This window comes from Pollachius pollachius (assembly GCF_949987615.1).
Source record: "Pollachius pollachius genome assembly, chromosome: 20".
NCBI lineage: Eukaryota > Metazoa > Chordata > Actinopteri > Gadiformes > Gadidae > Pollachius > Pollachius pollachius.
In genome coordinates this window covers 15,156,222-15,174,528 of record NC_136953.1, presented here as the reverse complement: position 1 = coordinate 15,174,528, position 18,307 = coordinate 15,156,222, and the positions used below count along the sequence as shown (strand labels likewise).

The window sequence follows — 18,307 nt, the reverse complement described above, 5'->3', positions numbered from 1 at the left end:
GTTTCCGCCATAATGGGTTTGTTTGGTCCCCAAACCACTCACCACCACCACCCCAACCACCACCACCCACCTCTCCAGCCTCGGTCTCCATGGAATATCGGTGAGGGCTTAGCTCCATTCACGTTCTGCTAGCCTGGCCATTTATTTTGATTAGGAGAATGAAGTCGTCCCATAGAGATGTGGGCCGTACCATAAATGACACGCTGTCCTCCCAGTGTTTGGGGGGGGGGGGATCAGGGGGAGAATCAGAAGAAGAGTGGCCCCTGCTTGGGCCTCAGGAGCCCTGGACCACTTACCTCCATATGAGCAATGTGTGACGCCCCATGATGAACTAGCGATTCAAGCGCCAGTTTGACGGTGTGCGTTTCATCGCGTGAGGTTGCTACAAAACGTATATGTTGCGCATTGTATTTACTCTTTGTCTTGGTTGGCTACTCGTTCTGCTTTGTTTCCGATGTTGTTTTCTGAGGGGTGTGTGGGTAACAGGATAATTGCTGTGTGTTGAGTTGTTCTAATATACTCTGATTTATAGTTTTAATCACACCTTTTTCGGGTGTGTAGCACGACTTTAAAAAGCCACAGTTTGAGCCCGTGGTGTAATTGTAGATCGTGAACCTAAGAATCTCTTGCCTTCCAACAGACCTGTGATAATAAACAAAAAGGCTTGTGTCAACTAAATCGTAGTGAATGACCTTTATCTTTGTGATTATTATGTCTGAGCAGCACTATTAAATGGCTTCTGGTGGAGCAAGGTGAACCATCCAATAAATATAAAATATATATCCCCCGGCAAAAATAATATGCTTTTGTTGCAGATATTTCAAGGTTAAATGTTTAATCTACTTTTTCACCCTGTAAGCTCATTATTAGCTTGTTATTTAGTGATATTTACTGATGTTCACTCCCAAGATCGAAACCTACAATCTACTGAGAGGAACAAGTCACGTTTTCCTCATACAGGCCAGCAGGGCAGCTGTGATTTGTCACTTTTGCACACATCTGACAGTTCCTAATTCCGTGTTTTATTTCATATTGTTCCTAATTCTGTCTTTCAGTCAGCAAAATGTTCACACGTTGTCCCCACATCCGTCCAACTCATATCCTTCTTTACCGTCATATTTTCCTCTTTCACCACTTGCGTCTCGCTTGCAGCCGTTTTCTGGAGGTGGATGTGTGGGTCCACCTCTGATGGGGGACGTTGGGGGTATGGGAAGGAGGAAGACGGGGAGAGGAGGGGAAACAGATGGTTGTCCTCGAGAGGTTGCGGCGGGAGGGGGATATTGGCAAGATGCTGAGCTGGAGAAATTAACCTTCGGAGGCTCTTTGCACTGCGGCAACTGTTGGCTCATTCTGTCTGTCTGTCAATCTCTCTCTCTCTCTCTCTCCTTCTCATTCTGTCAGTCTCTCTCTTTCTCTCTCTCTCTCCTTCTCATTCTGTCAGTCTCTCACTCTCTCCTTCTCATTCTGTCAGTCTCTCTCTCTCTCTCCCATTCTGTCTGTCTGTCTCTTTCTATCTCATTATGGCTGACTCTCTCCCTCTCTCTCTCCATCTCTCTCGCTCTGTTGAATCCCCACGAGGCGCCACATCCCTCCATCCAGCTCATTGTATTCATAAATCATTTCTGCTCTCTATCTCCCTTTTTCTTATTTTTTTCACCTTTTGCTTGCCATAGTTGTTTTGTCATTTAAAATAACCTTCTCCCTTCACCTGGATGGTGGGTTCTTATTTAAGTATGGGGGGGGGGGGGGGGTTGTTTGTCTGTGTGTGTGCGATTGTGGAACCGTAGAAAGAAAATTAAATAAGCAGAAAGACTAAATAAAATAAAGGGAAAACAAAAACAGATCGATCGACCATGACTCAATTTATTTGGTCCAATCTAAAGACGGGGGGAAAGAAAGAACTGCTTGCACCTATCTCTCGTGAGTGTCTCTCGTTTTACTCTCCTAGTCCTTTCTACGGTTTCCCCCCCGTCACCAGGACTCTCGGAGGGAAAGCCCCCCTGTGTAAGATGCAGAACGTACCGGAGTCCCCTCTTCTGGCCTTTGCATCTGGCTGGAGCCAAAGGCAACAGGGGGAAATTTGAAGGACCCACCCCTCGGAGCGTCTGCGTGGTCTTTGCGTTGCGGGGAATGTGGACCCATAATCAGCCCTTAAGGGTGGGATGAAGCCCAGCCACACTGTCTGGCTCCTCTGCCATGTGATGAAATGACCTAGCTTTCTTTCTGTGGGCCAATAGGTTGTAGTGCAGGACTTTAGTACAATGGACTGGGCGGGGGGGGGGGGGGGGGGGGTCATGAAGTAGGCTACACTTGGTTTTTGTGTAGCTTACTTGCCCTCACAAGTTAATCTCAGGTGTTACAGTGACCGGGTAACACAGGGTATATGTGCTTTATGCCCAGCAAATACTGTGAGTGCACATCTTGCATCAGAAAACGATATGACATTGTGAAGGGATGAAAATAGTTTCTGAATGCTTCATTTTTTGGAATGCATATGACTGGTTGGTGCTGCGCTAAAGGTGCATTGACAATTCAAACTGTCTACTTTAAGGGGCAAAGGCGCTGATGTCAATCCGGGCTTCCACCGAACAGACGTCTGGCATCGGCGAACCACTGTAGTACAACTCTGCCATACTTTATTTGATAAAAAAACCACTGTGTTACCCCTTAAGTTTTATTTGATAAAAAACAGCAGTGTTACCCTTCATGTTTTTTTTCATGACGACCGATAAAATATGACAATGTTATTCCGTATGTTTTATTTGACAACGACCAATAAAAAACAACAGTGTTACCCCTTATGTTTTTTTTATGACTACCAATACAAAACGACAGTGTTACCCCTCATGTTTTTTTTCATTACAACCAAAAAAAAACTACGGTGTTGCCCCTTATGTTCTTTATCAGGACAACCAATAAAAAACGACAGTGTTTTATTTGATAAAAATCGACATGGCAATTTCAAACTTAGACCAAATGAAGTGTCAGTGTCTCAGTGGTGCAGGGGATAGAGTGCTTGTTTAACTGATGTGGAGACCTGACTGCAAGTCCTGCCCATACAATCAGATTCAAATGATGAAATGAATTGTTGAAACAATGTCATATTATAAACTTCAACCATTTTGTTCCCAGTGTCTCGGTGGCGCAGCGGATAGAGATGCTGGTTATCTGTTCTGCAGACGTGGGTTCAAGCCCTAGCAACCACACGTTCAGGTAAAATGACATTTCATATCTAAATTTGATATTTTACGTAACGTAGACCAATTTAACACATTGTCTCAGTGGGGTAGTGGATACAGCATTGGGTTAGCTGTTCTGGTGTCCTGGGTTGAATTCCTGACAACCACACTGGATTGAAGGGAGTGGAATCTTATTCTCTTAAACAAGAGGTGCCTCTTTGCTGGAGCTGTTTCCTATCTGTTCTAGGGGCATGAGTTTGTTTCCTGCCATGGGCAGTTCATGGGAACAACTGTCTGGTGAAGGGATCCATTCTCTCACACATTAATTTCAAATGACTGTCTGGGAGAAAGTCCCAGACAGTCATTCCCACTCACTCATTCATTCATTCCGAATCACTGTCTGGGCAAATTAATTATTGTGAATTAAGTCATTCACAGCAATCAATTCACACAGACAGTTATTCACACACGTCCATTCACCATACATTCATTCCCACAAAACCTGCCAAGGCAGGAATCAAACCCATGTCTCCAGGACAGATAGTTAACAGCTCTATCACCTGCGCCACCGAGGCACCAGCTAGGAAATGTTGAGAGGTTATTATTGACCTCACAGTTCACTTGACATTGTTTATTGTAAAATATTTTGATTCCATGGAGAGCATTCTTGGCGTGACTTGAACCCACGTCTAGCACATGTCTCAAGAGTTGATCACCAACAGCTCTATCGTCTGCCCTACTGAGCCGCTGGGAGAACGTCAATCAGAGTTTTGTGTCTGTTCTCGATCTATGGGGTTAAGTCCTGGATACCACAATGCCAAATATAAACGTAGACAAATTAAAGACATTGTCTCAGTGGGGTAGTGGATAGAGTGCTTGTTTAACTGATGTGGAGACCTGACTTCAAGTCCTGCCCATACAATCAGATTCAAATGATAATGAATTGTTGAAACAATGCCATATTATAAACTTCAACTAATTTGTACCCACTCTCTAGGTGGCACAGCGGATAGAGGTGTTGGTTATCGTCACACATCGTTCAAGCCCTTGCAACCACACTTTCAGGTAAAATGACATTCCATATGTAAATTTGATATTTTACGTAACGTAGTACGGTAGTGGATAGAGCTAGCTGTTCTGGTGTCCTAGGTTGAATTCCTGACAACCACACTGGATTGAAGGGAGTGGAATTTTATTCTCTTAAACAAGAGGTGCCTGTGTGCTGGAGCTGTTTCCTATCTGTTCTAGGGGCATGGGTTTGTTTCCTGCCATGGGCAGTTCATGGGAACAACTGTCTGGTGAAGGGATCCATTCTCTCACACATTCATTTCAAATGACTGTCTGGGAGAGAGTCCCAGACAGTCATTCCCACTCATTCATTCCGAATCACTGTCGGAGCAAATTAATTAATGTGAATTAAGTCATTGACAGCAATCAATTCACACATACAGTTATTCACAGACATCCATTCATTCCCACGAAACCGACCAAGGCAGGAATCAAAACCATGTCTCCAGGACAGATAGTTAACAGCTCTATCAGCTGCACCACCGAGGCACCAGCTAGGAAATGGTGAGAGGTTATAATTGACCTCACAGTTCACTTGACATTGTTTATTGTAAAATATTTTGATTCCATGGAGAGCATTCTTGGCATGACTTGAACCCACGTCTAGCACATGTCTCAAGAGTTGATCACCAACAGCTCTATCGTCTGCCCTACTGAGCCGCTGGGAGAACGTCAATCAGAGTTTATAATTGACTTTACAATTCACATGGAATTGTTTCAAATGAGCCAAAAGTGCATTATTGGTGGGACTCGAACCCAGGTCTGCAGTGCTTCAAGACTTCAGTACACTCCACTGGACCACATACGCCCTGCATTTGAGAGCACAGGATCTTGTTTCTTATTACATCCTCTTGTTCTTCAGTCTATTCTAACCTCAACTACAACTTCCGAGCATTCTACTCTGTGCGTTTCGGTGGCGCAATGGAGAAGGTCGAAGTTACTGTCTGAAAATTCAATCCTGAGATTTTGCCAATTGGGTTCAAATCCTGGGTGTCCCAATTTTAGAATTGTTTACCCTTTTACCAAATAAGAGGTGCCTGGTGGAGCTGTATCCTATCTGTTCTGGGGACATGGGTTTGTTTCCTGCCATGGGCAATTCATGGGAACAACTGTCTAGTGAAGGGATCCATTCTCTCACACATTCATTTTGAATGAATGTTTGGGAGAATGGATGCCTGGGAATGAGTGCACTCATCCCCAGTCATCCATTGTCCCAGACAGTCATTCCCACTCACCTGTTCATTCCGAATCACTGTCTGGGCAAATTAATTATTGTGAATTAAGTCATTCACAGCAATCAAATCACACACGTCCATTTACCATACATTCATTCCCAGAAAACAGACCAAGGCAGGAATCGAACCCATGTCTCCAGAACAGATAGTTATCAGCTCTATCACCTGCGCCACCGAGGCACCAGTTAGGAAATGGTGAGAGGTTATAATTGACTTTACAGTTCATTCAGTGACATTGTAAAAATATTTGATTCCAGGGAGAGCGCTCTTGGCGTGCGTTGAACCCACGTCTAGCACATCTCCAGAGTTAATAACCAACAGCTCTGTCCACCGCGCAACTGAGCCGTTTGGGAAATTTCAGTCAGTTTATAATTGACTTTACAATTCACATGGCATTGTTTCAAATGAGCCAAAATAGCATTATTGGTGGGACTCGAACCCAGGTCTGCAGTGCTTATGAAGCTCAGTACTTACAGACCTCAGTACACTCCACTGGACCACATACGTCCTGCATTTGCGAACACAGGATCTTGTTTCTTATCACATCTTCTTGTTCTTCAGTCTATGTCTATTCTGACGTCAACTACAACTTCAGAGCAAGCTACTCTGTGCGTCTCTGTGGCGCAATGGAGACGGTCAAAGTTTACTGTCTGAAATTTCAATCCTGAGATTTGGTGACTTGGGTTCAAATCCTGAAGTGGGTGTCCCAATTTTAGAATTGTTTACCCTTTTACCAAATAAGATGTGCCCCGGTGGTGGAGCTGTTTTTTTAATCTGTTCTGGGGACATGGGCACTTTGTGGGAACAACTGTCTAGTGAAGGGATCCATTCTCTCACACATTCATTTCGAATGACTGTCTGGGAGATTGGATGACTGTGAATGAGTGCACTCATTCCCAGCCATCCAATCTCTCAGCCAGTCATTCCCACTCACCCATTCATTCAGAATTACTGTCAAGGCAAATTAATTGTTGTAAATTAAGACATTCACAGCATATAACTTACATAGACACTTATTCACACTCATCCATTCACCATAGTCATTCACACAAAACCTGCCAAGGCAGGAATCAAACCCATGTTTCCAGAGCAGAGAATGAACAGCTCTATCACCTGCACCACAGAGACACCAGCTAGGAACTGGTAAGAGGTTATAATTGACCTTACAAATCACGTGACAGTTTGTTGTAAAATGTTTAGCTTCCAGGGAGAGCGTTCTCAGTGGGAGTTGAAAAAATAGGAAAGCCTAATTGAAAAGGCTTGCTAATGCAAGCTAGATTTGTTTTCTTATACAGAATGTGCAATTTGTTTGTTCTGTTCTCCCTTCAAAATAATATGTTTCGCAAGTTGTAACACACACAATTGGTAAAAAATGCAACACATTAGTCTATGGTAAACTCTGGCAAGCCTACAATTTTCGGGAAAATACTTTGGGAAATTTGTGTGTTGCGATTTGTATTTTTTTTATTTAAAGTTGAGCACAACAAATTACTTGCGTGACATATTTTGATGGGCCCATGCGGTCCATCGATTGGCACAAATGGCTGTGAGGCGCATGCGTAACATCTGCTTGGCACATCTAAAAGTGCAGCCTGGGTTGAAAGCACCTTTTTGGGTGATTTTGCTATTTGGTTGCAAGTCAAATGGATTCTGAAGCAGACATCTGCAGCGGCACAATTGCTTAAGTAATTCAGAGAGCCAATTCAGCCAATTTTCCCTGTAATTTTTGCGAAACGAGATGAACACAAAAGATTGCCCTACATGTCATATGCAATTCTTTGAGTGGTAATGTGTGAGTTACCAATATATTACATTATCAGATTTGAGTCTTCAAATTACTTGTTTTGCACATTTTCAATCCTGCTTTTTCCCTCTGCCTTATTCTCCTGGTACATTCTGTGCAAAGAAGTCAATTGTTTTTGTCTGAGCCTTACTTCATGAAGATTAAACATATATGAAGTCCTTTTGGTAACTGTCGTTCCACATGTTATAGGTATGTAGTTGTACACAGTAGTAGAGATGTCATTATGCCCATATTTTAACATGTAAAAGAGGATGAAAACAGAGGAAGACAAAGGTTTGGTGGTCAGGGTGGGGCTAAACCCTGTCGGCAGTCTACCTGTAGGCATCGCCGAGCGAGAGGACTAAGACCTATATGCTCCTTAATGACATCTAAATAAAAACGCACTGTATGATGCCTTGGATCAAAGTGTCTGCTAAATGACTGAACGGCCAACGTTTATCTTTGTCTGGTAACATACATACATCAACTTACATCTAACATCAACCAGCTACACATCCTGCGCATCATTCTCGGTTTATGGCCGTCTCGCATTTAATCCATTAAGCTCCATTTTCTTCTTAAGAGAAAGAGATTCGTCATTGTCGTTGTTGCACAGAAATTGTGGCCATTCGTGCAGCTTGCGTAGACACCCGGGATCATTGATCTAATCCCGGTGTCAGATCTGACAGCCTCCATTATGTACCGTGGTAAATGACATTTTCTTATCGGGTGCAGTGAAAATTGTGCAGGTTCATACAATCCGTACATCACCAGATGACTAGATCACTAACTAAGTGCATGACAGCAACACAAATTCTCGTTATTTTTAGACTTGATAGACAATAAGGAGACCAACACAAAGATAGCACATACATAAATCAAAATTCTAAATGCTTTGGCAGTTATCTAGCGTATTTAGCTTGTATGTAAAAAAAAATTGAATTTCTAGTATTTTCCTGGGAAGAGCTACTTTTACCAGAGCGAGTTTCAACGAATTATGGTTCGGAAAAATGCTAAACATATTTATGTGTCTAATTTGTCCTGATGAGGGTCACTGGGAGAGCCAAAGCTCAATTTGAAGCCAAAGCTTTTCTCTTGAATATTTGTCAACTGAGAAAGTTCCCCCTGTTGCCTAATATTCATTTTCAGGGTGGTTAATATGAGTTATGGTTGTGACAACTCTCATAATGAGATAGTGAATCACGTGTGCCTCCAGCATACAAAGAAAATAGAAAAGAAAATCAACAAAGTACATGTTCCGCTTGCAACCGGTCCCATGAGGAATTTTAATCATCGTTCCCTTCTTGTTCTTCTGTGTTGACATCGGCGATGACAATCAGTGAAATGAAGATCTATTCAAATGGTGCGAATCCCGACTCTTCCCTTTGTCAGGAAAACAATAGATTAGCTTCAGGTCTTAATACCAGGGAGGGAAGTGAGGAGTGAAATGATGATGTTGTTAGTCTTTTCAAGTCAAAGTCGAGATGGCGGATGGGGATTGGGCGGGAGGGGGGATGTAGGGGAGAAAGTAAGACAGTGGTGCATTACACTGACATTTTTTAATAGAATTCATTTATAACAAATGGAACTCGTGTCAGCAAAGAACTGATTTTCATACAGACGTCGTCCTCCACCAAATGTAACCTAAGTAAGAAAATAAAAAGCACTCCTTTCATTGAGAAAAAAGTAATACAGTTTACGCTTACAACTAATCAGAGGTAATTGTATGAGTTCTTTTTAACAAGCCATTTTTTTGTGCGATTTTTTTTTTTTTACAATTTCATTATTTAGATTTCAGTCTATGCATCCAGACGAGAGATAGATAGAGAGAGAGAGCAGAGAACACAACGTTTAATTCTTTTTAATGACACTCCAAGATTGAATGGCGGAGCCACGAGAATGGATGGTTTTGGAGCGATAGAATTTTTCTCAAAGTCATCGGTTGGAGTGACCATGGCATCGGAACGGATGCTCTTTTCGGCACAAACTTTCGTTGTTGTAGTTTTTTGTCTTTTTTTGTTTGTTTTTAGATTTGATATCTTTTTTTGTGTTATTTACACACACACAACGTGAACGTTTAAGGAGATTCTTACAGATAGGTTCAAGTAATATATTATTGGGTCTAGAATCAATAGGGCAGTGCATAGTACAAAGATATAGAAAGTGCAAATCTTCCTACTAGGCCGGCTTCGGCAATTCTGCGATGTTTACCATGCATACGTAAAAATAATAAAACAAAATGAGGAACAGATTGCGATGAAAATAAATGCTTGGTTTGACATATGCAGACTGTTTATGAATACATTGTAAAGCATTGGCCACCGTGAGAAAATAATGGCACTTTTTTGTACCTCACTGTGAAGACAAGTGTCTAACTAATGAAATAAAAAATATAGATATTACGGATTATGCTAACAAGGGAAAGAACGCACCTGGAATGCACATCCACAAAGCCTTCTGGGTAACCGTGTACGAGAGGGGGGGGGGGTAAGTTGCTTTCTGAATGAAACGCGTAACGTGAAACAGAACAACTTCCTAAGTGTACAGTTCGGACCTCTAACCCACAACGGTTTTCTCTTTATTTACGTCACCTTCCTTCCATAAAGCTACACGTTTTGAGGTGAGGGGCCGTTCGTATTCCAAGGCGTGACAAGAAGCCCTTCAGCGTTAATTTTTTAACACAAAGTCCCATTCTGAATGTTAAAAACCGTGACCGTTTACGAGGTCAGGAAGAAAAGCATTTTGTTTCTTATCAGGGTATTATGCATGTCCTGTGCTATAGGTAGTGTGAAAGTCCACATGCTTTGGGAAATGTTGACGTAATGCAGGGCCCGCCTGAGCTGCAGTTACACCCATCACAGCGGTGTTGGCACTGGGTTTGCTTGGTTCACGGACACGAATGGGGGGGGATATATCTATGTGTGTTTGACGCATCGTCAGGTCTTATCTTTTATTAATGTGTGTTCTTAATCCGACAGCCATGGAAAGGCCACAGGAAATAAAAACGAGTACTTTTTATCATCAGCCTCATTTGCATATAAAAATCTGATCGCGTGACGGCTGAATCCTTGCGCCTAGCTAATCCGTCCGGTTACACGTTAGGCATGCTAAATGCCCAGGTTAATGAGAATAAAAAATGATACATTAATATGGCAAATTAAATATTATTTTAAAACAGGCATAAATATAAGGCACTCTAAATGCAATAATGGAAAATCTGTAAAAAATAAAAACAAAACCAACAAGTTTTTAGCACTGTAAAAGCACTGTAGCACTGGCAAAAAAAAACCTATCTTTTGCACCTGTCCCTGTTGTACTATGGATCATATCCCACTTTCTATGATACCAACCCACCGTCACAACCCCAAAAGACAACCATCCATAAAGGACACCAGTTAGGGAGGGGGGGGGGGGGTACCTGCAGTGTTGCCAGATGGCAAAGGATTTTGCACGAAACCCACTATCTACAATACAGATATTTATTGCACAAGAAAGGATTGCATTGAATCAGAATGGGTTGTCTTTAATCCTACTGATGTGCATTCAGGTGAAACAAAAAAAAAATCTTGTAATTTCCCTCATAGTTTCACTTTAGCTTTCATAGAAAATCCATAGTTTTCGATATAATAATGTTCTTTAAACCAATATATTTATATTTATAATATCATGTGTATCTGTGTTCTTTAATAGATAATTCATATACTTTTGACAATCTATAGATAGAATATATATTTATATATCATCCAAATGACCGGGTTCCTTTTTAAACACTATGCTGACATGGAAGAATTTAGATAGGCGTAGCAGCAACTTTATACTGTGCTCATCCCTGTTGATTCCACAAGGCCCAAGTGTATCTCACGGGAGTGATTCCCTTATTGTGTATGGGAGCATAGACAATAAACAAAACAAACAAAAACAGATCCAAATTTTGGTAGAGTGAATACTGGACTGCACACAAAGTGCAACGAAGCGACAGAGTAAAAAAAAAAAGATGTAAAATAAAGACATCGGGAGCAAGGACATTTGCTCGGCGACACAGCATACCTATTAGAACAGTTCTACAGCGTAAAAAAACGAACTGGTGAAAATATACATACTTGACACCACTTTTTTTTAAGTGATCGGGTTTTGTAAAAAACTAAAATTAAATAAAATAACAAAAACACATTTCTCAAAAAGCACACATCAGCTTCAGTACTAAAAATAACAAACAAAACAGAAAACATTTTGTATATTTAATCCTCGCCCTCTCTTAAAATTTCAATAATGAACATTTTGGGTATTTATTTATTATTCCTTTATGAATGTCAAACTCGTTTCTAACGTTGTATTTTTGTTGTTCCGGTGTATTAGATTGATTGATTTAATTTTTTCTTTACAATGTCCACATAAGGTATTCATGTATTCATTCATCTATATTTTTAGCCGTCTCTGTGTGTCTCCAATGCCTCTCGTAGATTTCCAATCGTTAGTGATGCATTTCTCGTCCATGTCACGAGTATCTTGTTATTTATTTGTATGACTTTCATTCAGTTTTTCTCGAGAACCCCAAAGTGAAAATCCTTAAAGCATCGAACAAGAGTTAATTCCCCGCGATGCTCCAACAGTCAGGATTCACCTCGCCCGCCCCTTTCTGTCAGAAGGGGGAAGGGTTAGTCTTCATTTGCAATTCTCCTTGGTCCTCCAGGAATCATCTTTATTCAATTTTTTTTTTTTTGACAGGTCATGTTGCACATCCAACACTTAAATGAGTTGTTAGCTAGGGGGGGTGGGGGTGGGGGGGGCAGGGGTCGGATAGGAAGGGAGGGCGTTAAGAAGTACTTGTTTGTTCTCAAGCAGGATTCTATGGCTCAGAAGAGAGGCTGACTGGGTTTTTTTCTGTTTCCGAAGCGACGGGAGAGAGGGGGAGGCCTCTGCGATGTGCCTCGTCTCTCTTACGTTGCATAGTGGTCGAAACTCCCCAGGTACTCCAAGCCCGCTCTGTAACAGAACTGGTATTGATCCTGGAGAAAAACAAAAAGACGGACAGAGGGAGAAAACGGTTAGTAGTCCTATCCCCATGTTGTTTTTCGTCTCCTTGGGAACCACCGACCTGCCTGACAATGGTTTCATTCTGTGAAAATAAACCCAGGCATTGACGGTAGACTACAACAGTGAGCCATTTTAGTGTCCTTTTAAAGCAACATTGAAGCTATTAACCACCCATGAGGATTTTTATTTTTTAAAGAACAGGGTCAAATGTGTCAATTAAATTCGTGCTTTGAAAACCAAAACGTAAAGACATTATGAACTAGAATAACAAAAGGTATCCAAAGATACTCTGTGAATGTAAAAGGCTTTATGCGAAATCACAGAAGCTCCTTCCATCGACAAGCATGCAATTCAACGGACAGTACTGTTGACTGAACAACTAACAGAAAACCAGGTATACATGTGACCCGACCGGGAAACCTCACCTCTGTCTGCACCATAGCTGGTCTTTGTGTCCGGAGCATTTTGACCGTCTGAAAGATGTCTACGACGCCTTCGTATCTCATTCTTTCCAAGACGATGCTAAGAGTGATGAAGACGCCGGTCCTGCCAACACCGGCGCTGCCACGACCACAACAGAACAAACAGCAGCGTTAGCCTTTATGGAAAACTTGGATCTAATGACAAGTTTTCTTGTGCTATAGTGCTTGGGTTTTTCCCAGAAATGGTAGGTTTAGCAGATGCTTTCATCCAAGGCAAAATAACACTCATCATGAGCAGGTAGGGGTTTGACAACCGTCTCAAGGATGCATACAGGTAGACTAACATTGGGGTTCACACACATAACCCTTTGACTGAGTGTAACTCTAACAACTAAATAATCTCGTTTGAGTGAGTTATTTTGAAAAATCTTGTGTAAATACTTTTTCAGACAATTTCTTTTTCAAAATAACTCAACCCTCACTTGCCCTTTTTCATTTGAGACCCTATCACTCCAATTACCACTTCAAGGGTTACCTTTACTGCATTAAGGTTTTGTTTTCCTTAACGAGGAGGTGGGTTGTCGATGGCAGCCTCAACCAATGAGAAGAGACATTCTTACCTACAGTGGACCGAGATTGGCCCATCTTGGCCAAACTGCTCTTTCGTTTTATGGACCTGGCCAATAAAATCGATGAAGCCCTCTCCCGATTTTGGCACTCCTTGCTCGGGCCAGTCCGTGAACTGGAACTGCCTCACTGTCCGCGACTGTCCGTCCTGAAGAGAAATTAAAGAATATTAGAATATTAAAGAATCATAGAGATGTATGAAAAAAAACCTACATTCAAATGATAGCAGAATAGGAGTTAAACCTTCATCGAATGTCTTTCTCAATTCACCTTGTGGATTATATATATAGTTGTATTTAAAATACACATATATATATATATATATATATATACACACACTGCACAATCCGTTTGATGAGCTCAACTTGGCTGTGCACACAGGGGGGTGGTATTTAAGAGTGTGCATTACTTAAGTGATATTATATCCCAGTGATAAGGAAAATAAATCCAATTGATGAGCCAATGCACCGAGCACTACAAAAGGAGCACGCCTGCACCGTGTATCTTCCTAAGCCTTTGATGGAATTAAAAACGCTGCCGGCTTACTGCTGACAGTGCCACATTAGTCTTTACACATGTGTCATATATTTATCTTCCCATACTTTAACATGCAAGCCCCACGGCTCTGTATAAACAAATAGTTGTTACGCTTCCAACGTCTTGGGGCTGACGAACGATTCCCACACAGTAAACAATGAATTGATCAATCCACTGCCATCCATTAGCACTCTTGCATTGACTCTGGCATTGCTCAAAGTCTCACTGCGGGCCAATCAAATCAGTTTGGAGGAACGGTCGGTGGGTGGTTGCCAGGATTTCTGACAGTAGCTTCAGTGTTGAGCCCCAAACAAAAGGATCAGAACTTGGAACGAATCTTCCATTTTGATTTCCATCCGTCAACTTTGCGCAACGGGAGCCCAGAGTAATATGCTTACCCTGGCGTCGGTGACTTTGAATTCTCTCAAGATGTACTGGGGCATGTTGTACTCGGCCATCGGGTCCACTACAAAGTACTGGTATCTGGCCGACCTCTCTGCTGGCCAATACTGGTGGCATTTTTCCTGGGAGAAGTAGGCGAACAATAGATTTGGTTACATTCCACTGTCAACCTCAACATTCCATACACGTTTTTAATTGTTTCTATAAATAATGGTATTGGCGTCGATGAGTACATCTGTTCATTCACATACGCTCTAACTCCAGTGCATGCATTCCCCGACCATCATTTTATCACCACAGCGTTCCTTGATTTCACATTCAGCCCTCCCTCCATCCCTTCCTCTCCCCTTGGCAATCCATGAGACATAACAGAGACGACGCATGTCGAGGCATGTTCAAACACATACTCTGCCCATTTCTCTGAGCTTGGTGAGCATGACCACAATGGTGGAGTTATGCTCCCACAGCATTCTCCAGAAGTCCTCGGTGGTCTCCGCCAGGGGGCCCTGCGTGGCGATGTAGGCCTTCTGTTGCCTGCAGAGAAAGAAGGGAGACAATCATACGATGGAGGGTGCGGATAAGGCCCATATGAAAATCCAGTTTATCTCTTGCTTTCCTGCTGGGTTCTGAAGAGGAAATGAAAGGGAGGGATCAGAAGACTTGGACTGGAGTAAGGGCGGGCTTTCTTATTATCTTACTGAACGTTTCGAACACGGTGAGCTATTTTAACGTCTGGCCAGCAGTCTTCTGTTGTCCTGGCGTGGCCAGAGAACTCACCTGTATCCATCAATGAAGCTGCCATTGATGTAGTCGGAGCCCTCAACTCCTCGAATGGGCTGCAGACAGACCCGCGTGGACTCGTACGGCATGATGTTCACCAGGCGATTCTTGAACTTGTTGCAGGGGAGATTGGCACTGATGAATCGGGACGTATGGGCTTTCGTGTTGGCTAAACGCTGTGGAAGATACAGGAGGGGATGAACAGACAGATATGGTGAGACAGGGCGGAGAGACGGCTGAGTTTATGTCAAGCAACTTCCCTTATTTCCCCAGAGCCTGTGCGTACTTGTGTGTTTGATCTTAAAGTTGGGGACATACAGATGTGAACTTTGTTAATAATCACACGTTTCCTTGTCAGATATGACAATGATTAGAAAAATGTTTACTTCTATACGTTTATGGACCATGGCTTTATTTGTTTTCATACATTGTCTAGATGTATACGATCGTCAGGTCTGTAAAAGAAGAACCATGGGAAATGCCGTTGCACTTCATAGTGAAATCCGTCTCGACTTACCTATATATATGTGTGTGTGAAGTTAGCCAATAAAGCAGCCGCAATAGCAATGTACATTTAACAACGTGTGGTTTGGCCTCCCTTGCCTTGTAGTGTATGTTGCTCAATACCCAGTGGTAATTGTTCTTCATTTTGGTGAGACAGTGATGGGGGGTGGCTGATTCTGTAAGCCAATACCCTAACAGAGAAATGGCCTTATACGCCATGCCTGTCGAGGGGGCTGTAAAGGGGAAGTCGACGGACTGGAATACCTAGGAAACCACAGGCCCCGTGCTGTCTCCCAGGGCCCTAATGGGGACTGGGAAAGGGCTCCGGGACTTTTACTGACTACCCAATCAATGGTGCCGTGGTAACGTTGTGGTGCAGGGGGAACGATAAAGTAAAGGAGGAATTTCCTATGAAACAATATGTGGCCGCTGGGTTCTACACTTGTATATGTAGAGCGGATGGACAGACTGTTCAACCTCAACATGCCGCCCCAGGGAAAAACGAATGTGTGATATTCTAATGTGACTTTGAATATGTGATTTATAGATTTTTCTCTTGGCCTTGTAAAGCATTGTTTCCATTACAATGTCACAGCGAGCTGACCTCTCTGGTCGGGTCGTGCATGCGAGTCGGCCAATGAGTGACACATGCATGGCACCCTCAGTGGAGCTCTGGTGTAATGTCCCGCTGATGGGCAAAACATGTGTCGCAGTGCGGGCGTTTGTAGGTGATCGTTTCCATTAAAATGAGTACTTTGATGGCTGTTTCAAACACATCCACTACATGTAATCAAGGTACGCCATGACTTTTCCACTGGAAATTTGTCTGTATCCGTCCTGTGCACAGCGGCTTTTCAAGCCAAAGGAAACACAACAGTAAATCCCATTTGTCTGTTATTAAAAACTAATTTGCCTTTTTTATTAAAGACATTTTTTTCCGTCAAAACTGCCAGGCAACAGCCTGAAATGGTAGAATTGGCCGGCGTTTATTCAGATTTATTCTGCGCCTAAAGAAAAATCGGATTCCTAAGGTTTTGCCTTTCCTCAAAGTCATTGACTTTTATATTTAGGGCATTTAGCAGACGCTTTTACTTACAATAAGTACATTTGTCAGAAGAAAGAAAAACAACAATATATCGCTGTCGGTACAGAAAAGACCTTCATAGAACCACGTTGCCAAGGGCTAACAATCGCTAGGCTAACCCCTTCCACGTGCACAACAAAGCCAGCCGAGACGAGCCCTCCCGTACCTTGAACTCCAGCTCCATGCCCGTGATGTTCTCCCCGCCCTCGATCTGCGTGAGCTTCTGGATGTAGGCGAACAGGTTCCTGGCCGGCACCTCGGTGGTGCCGCAGTTGACGGCCTCCTGCAGGGCGTCGTGGATGAAGACGTACTGGTCCTCCGTCTGCACCATGTAGTTCCTCTGGGCCCGCATCAGCGTGACGTGGCCGTAGATGTCCACCGTCTTCTCATGCTTGATGCGCTCCAGCATTGCGTCGATGACGATGAAGCAGCCCGTGCGACCCACGCCAGCGCTGTGAGAGAGGAGGGGGAGGAGGAGGAGGAGGTGGTGGTAGGGGTTAGGCACAAGAAGGTAGGGGTTAGGCACAAGAAGGTAGAGGCGCCAAAGAGTTATAATTGTGGGAGCTACGGGGGGGCTGGATTGCTAACAGCAGGTGCTAATACATTTTGACGCAAACAAACAATAACAAATAATACTACCCACTATAATATGGTACAAGTCAACCAATCAAATCACACAACAAGCAGCAACGGTCATCATCAATTACGCAAATGAAAAATATAATTTTGTTACATATAACTCAGTCCGATGTCTTCATATATATGTATAAAAGATGTTTACTGGTAGACATTCAGGATGGAAATACCAGGATCTTCTGAGGGTCTAACGCCCTGGTCCCTACACTATCCCTTCCCTGTCAGATCAAGCAAATGCAGACAATTAAAATACTAAATGGCATGTAAAGGCTTGAGATCTCCTCTGACTTTTACTGCTACTGACTCCTTTTTAATACAGTACGTTCATGTAGTCTTGTGGGACGCAACTGGTCTTCTTCAGTGTGTTGGGGCCCCACAGAAGCTCTGAAAGCTCTCCAGACGGTGGCCAGGAGTCAAGCCCTGCAATGCCAGGTCTCCCCACCACGGACACGACCGCTTGACTCTGAGGATAATCACGGCTGAACAAAAGGTGCTGTGGGGGATCCGCGGGCTTGGTGGCGTTAGCCAGCGGTAAGCTAGCCGCTCTTCTTGGCAATCCCTCCTCACGTCCTCTCTGCTCCCTACCTGCGCTCTCCAACCCATCAGAGCTAATCACACACTCTGCACCAATGCTTAACCTTTATCACTTGGCTTCAAGAGGCTTCTGCCTCGGCACGTGTGCGAGCATGAAGTGTGGACGAGCACACACCTAAAGGGGGGTTTCATGTGTGAAAAGGCTCTGTTTCAACTGTGTTGAGCTGAGTTCAGCGAAGAGCAGTGGAACTTAAATGAACACAATTACATTAGCAAATGGTGTCCATAAGGCATTGATCTTTAAAGGAGGAATTAATAGGGGCATGTGTCTATATCAAGACCACCACTCACACATTCACGTATGCTTGAGATATGCTATGTTTAACGGTTTCTATTTGACCTTGACATCATGTTGATTGAATACAAATCAAGTAAAGACGGTAACTTCTGGCGCCCATCCTTCCTTCCCTTACTTCAAAGGA

The 18,307-nt window shown here is 43.0% G+C and overlaps 1 protein-coding gene across 8 annotated transcripts in view; it reads right to left on the bottom strand.

Annotated features, from left to right (window-relative positions):
* Positions 1-8,859: 8,859 nt before the first annotated feature.
* LOC307090792 (receptor-type tyrosine-protein phosphatase delta) overlaps positions 8,860-18,307 on the bottom strand; it is a 361,739-nt gene continuing 352,291 nt past the window's right edge. For 4 of the 8 annotated variants that reach the window (XM_079757560.1, XM_079757564.1, XM_079757562.1 and 1 more), the window contains 8 exons: positions 16,822-17,107; positions 15,065-15,243; positions 14,695-14,821; positions 14,284-14,409; positions 13,342-13,496; positions 12,725-12,860; positions 12,207-12,271; positions 8,860-11,901 (listed from right to left, as the gene is read on the bottom strand). In XM_079757560.1, coding sequence (XP_079613686.1) covers positions 11,883-11,901; positions 12,207-12,271; positions 12,725-12,860; positions 13,342-13,496; positions 14,284-14,409; positions 14,695-14,821; positions 15,065-15,243; positions 16,822-17,107 — 1,093 coding nt within the window. In that variant the 3' untranslated portion in view covers positions 8,860-11,882. Of the gene's footprint in view, positions 12,272-12,724; positions 12,861-13,341; positions 13,497-14,283; positions 14,410-14,694; positions 14,822-15,064; positions 15,244-16,821; positions 17,108-18,307 lie in introns of all 8 variants that reach the window. The other 4 variants (XM_079757563.1, XM_079757565.1, XM_079757567.1 and 1 more) reach the window with 1 other exon arrangement.